This window comes from Gavialis gangeticus, unplaced genomic scaffold, assembly GCF_001723915.1.
Source record: "Gavialis gangeticus isolate Ggan-Ray unplaced genomic scaffold, GavGan_comp1, whole genome shotgun sequence".
In the NCBI taxonomy this organism is placed as follows: Eukaryota; Metazoa; Chordata; order Crocodylia; family Gavialidae; genus Gavialis; species Gavialis gangeticus.
The window spans coordinates 21,329,771-21,332,100 of NW_017729032.1; the positions used below are offsets into that span (position 1 = coordinate 21,329,771).

Consider the following 2,330-nt stretch of genomic DNA (forward strand, 5'->3'; position numbering starts at 1 on the left):
ACAGTACTCCAGCTGCGGCCTGACCAGTGCCGCATAGAGGGGGAGCAAGACCTCTCTGGACCTGTTAGTGATGCCCTTGTTGATGCAGGATGGTGCGGTTGGCTCTGCCTATTGCTTTGTTGCATTGGCGACTCATATTCATCCTGGAGTCAATCCTGACTCCAAGATCCCTCTTTGCCTCTGTGCTGCCGAGAGGGTCAGCCCCTAACCTATAACCATAATGCTGGTTCCCTCTCCCCAGGTGCAGCACCCTGCACTTGTACTTGTTGAACCACATCCTGTTCAGATCCAGCCACTTCTCTAACCTATCCAGGTCTGCCTGGATGCGGTCCCTGCCTGCCGGTGTATTCACTTTACCCCACAGCTTGGTGTCATCAGCGAACTTGAACAGGGTGCTCTCCACAACCTTGTCCAGGTCGCTAATGAAGATGTTGAACAGCACCAGCCCAAGGACCGAGCCCTTGGGTCGGTCCTTGAAATGAAAAAGGCATTTCTAAATGTAATCTGCATTCAGCAGTAACACATTTTTTTATTTCAGGTTTTTAAACAAACATTTAACATTGGAAGCTATTTCTAGACCAAAGATCATACTAAAGAAATTAAAATCTCTGTTAACCATACTTGTGTAACTTTACTAGCATGATCAAACACATGTAAGGCATCACACTTTTACTTCTCACGGTTGTGTACGCCTCTTCCCTGGACAGATATAAATTAAACTTGAGACTGTAATAGGAATTTTGGAACAGCTTCCAAAGTTGTATAAAACTGATGCCCAGCCATGGCTCGGAGGCTTTATTTTCATGAGATAAGTAGACACAGCTTGTTCATTTCAGTCCCTCCGTCTGATATTGTAATGTTTTACGCTCTCTTACAGCCATGAGGAGGAAGTGGGCATGTAACCCTTAACTACTCTCTAGTAACCTATCTTTAAATCTGGAGTGATCTAGATATACATTATTGAAAATGAGAGCAGAATTTGGACCCATACAACATAGAGTACATGCATTACTAAATATATGTGTTTGTTTAAATGCAAGTTTACTGACTTTTCTTTTCAGTCTTTTAAGAGTGTAAATAGCCAATCTTCTGGAATGAAATATTGGCTTTTGGGAAACTATCTTTAGATCTGAAACCCAATTCTGTTACTTCATTTTTACATAGGAAATTTTCTATTGCAGTCACTAAAAGTCTCATTTGACTCATGATAGATAAAGTTCATGAGGATCTGGCCCAAAATAGTTGATATGTGGCAGTGTCAACATTTGAAGGTGCTGAAATGCACTATGTATAGAAGAATGAAGGGAAGTCTTCCATGAAATGGGGGAGAGGAGAGGAGAGGCAGGAGTGGGGGTGGGCAAGACAGGACTCCTGACTGGAGCAGATCCCACCTGACTTGGCCTCTTCACAGTGGAACCTATCCCTCATCTCAGCTTGTGCTTCCAGCAAAATTTACCTTCCCCTTTACCTGTTTTTGACAACTCTGGGACAAGAACAGTAGAATCATATAGGAAGATAACCATGAGGTTGTGATGGAAACGGACATCAGCTCAATAAAGCAGCAGCAATGAATGAGTAATAAATAGGAAGTAGGAAAGACTTGTATATCACCATGTGATGTTTAACTCAGCTACTGTAGGGGAAGACTGCTGGGAAGAGGAGGCACTCTTTGAAAGGAAGAATATACTTAATACCTTTTGTTGGTGAAGGAGTGTGGGAAGAGGGAGATGAAGGTGCAAGTTCTTCAACCTATATTTGAGAAGTTTAGGTACAGTTGCAGCCTAACAAGGAGGGGGCAAGCATCCTCCTTGTCCACTAATATATACAATACAACCCATGAATAAAGTGGAGTGTGCTTTCATTGTGTAGTACAGTCCTCTACTTGAATTTCATCACAACAGACTTTGGGCGATTCATATGTGCCAGTGGCTGGGAGGGGAACGCTGGGATTGTGTCCATGAAACATTAGGAATAGTTCTTTCTCAGAAGAAAGCAGAAATGCAGGCTGGAGAATTTCTTTCTGAGCTTTTTTCCCAATGTTTGTTTTATAGGGTCTAATCAGAGTGCCAGCACCCTGTCAGTATGCCCACAAGCTGACCTTCCTCGTGGGACAGAGTCTTCACAGAGACCCAAGCCTGGAGCTGGCTGAAAAACTTTTTTATTTATGAAGAGAATAACATTATATTTCAAAGCTGACTTTCAAAGTTGTCCAAACTTTTACATATTCTGGGCCTCTTTTTTTTTTTTTTTTTTTTGAAAACAGTTGTTTTAGGTTTAACACAAAAGAACAAGCTGCTCTCTGCAGTAAGAGAACAGAGCATTCAGAGCAC

At 42.3% G+C, this 2,330-nt stretch overlaps 1 protein-coding gene across 2 annotated transcripts in view; it reads left to right on the forward strand.

The window, feature by feature from the left end:
- Window positions 1–2,205, forward strand: part of PIWIL4 (piwi like RNA-mediated gene silencing 4) — a 68,885-nt gene extending 66,680 nt beyond the window's left edge. Inside the window, exon 20 of one of the 2 annotated variants that reach the window (XM_019525494.1) lies at window positions 2,052–2,205. In XM_019525494.1, coding sequence (XP_019381039.1) covers window positions 2,052–2,168 — 117 coding nt within the window. In that variant the 3' untranslated portion in view covers window positions 2,169–2,205. Of the gene's footprint in view, window positions 1–1,639 lie in introns of both variants that reach the window. The other variant, XM_019525492.1, reaches the window with a different exon arrangement.
- The last annotated feature ends 125 nt before the right edge of the window (window positions 2,206–2,330 follow it).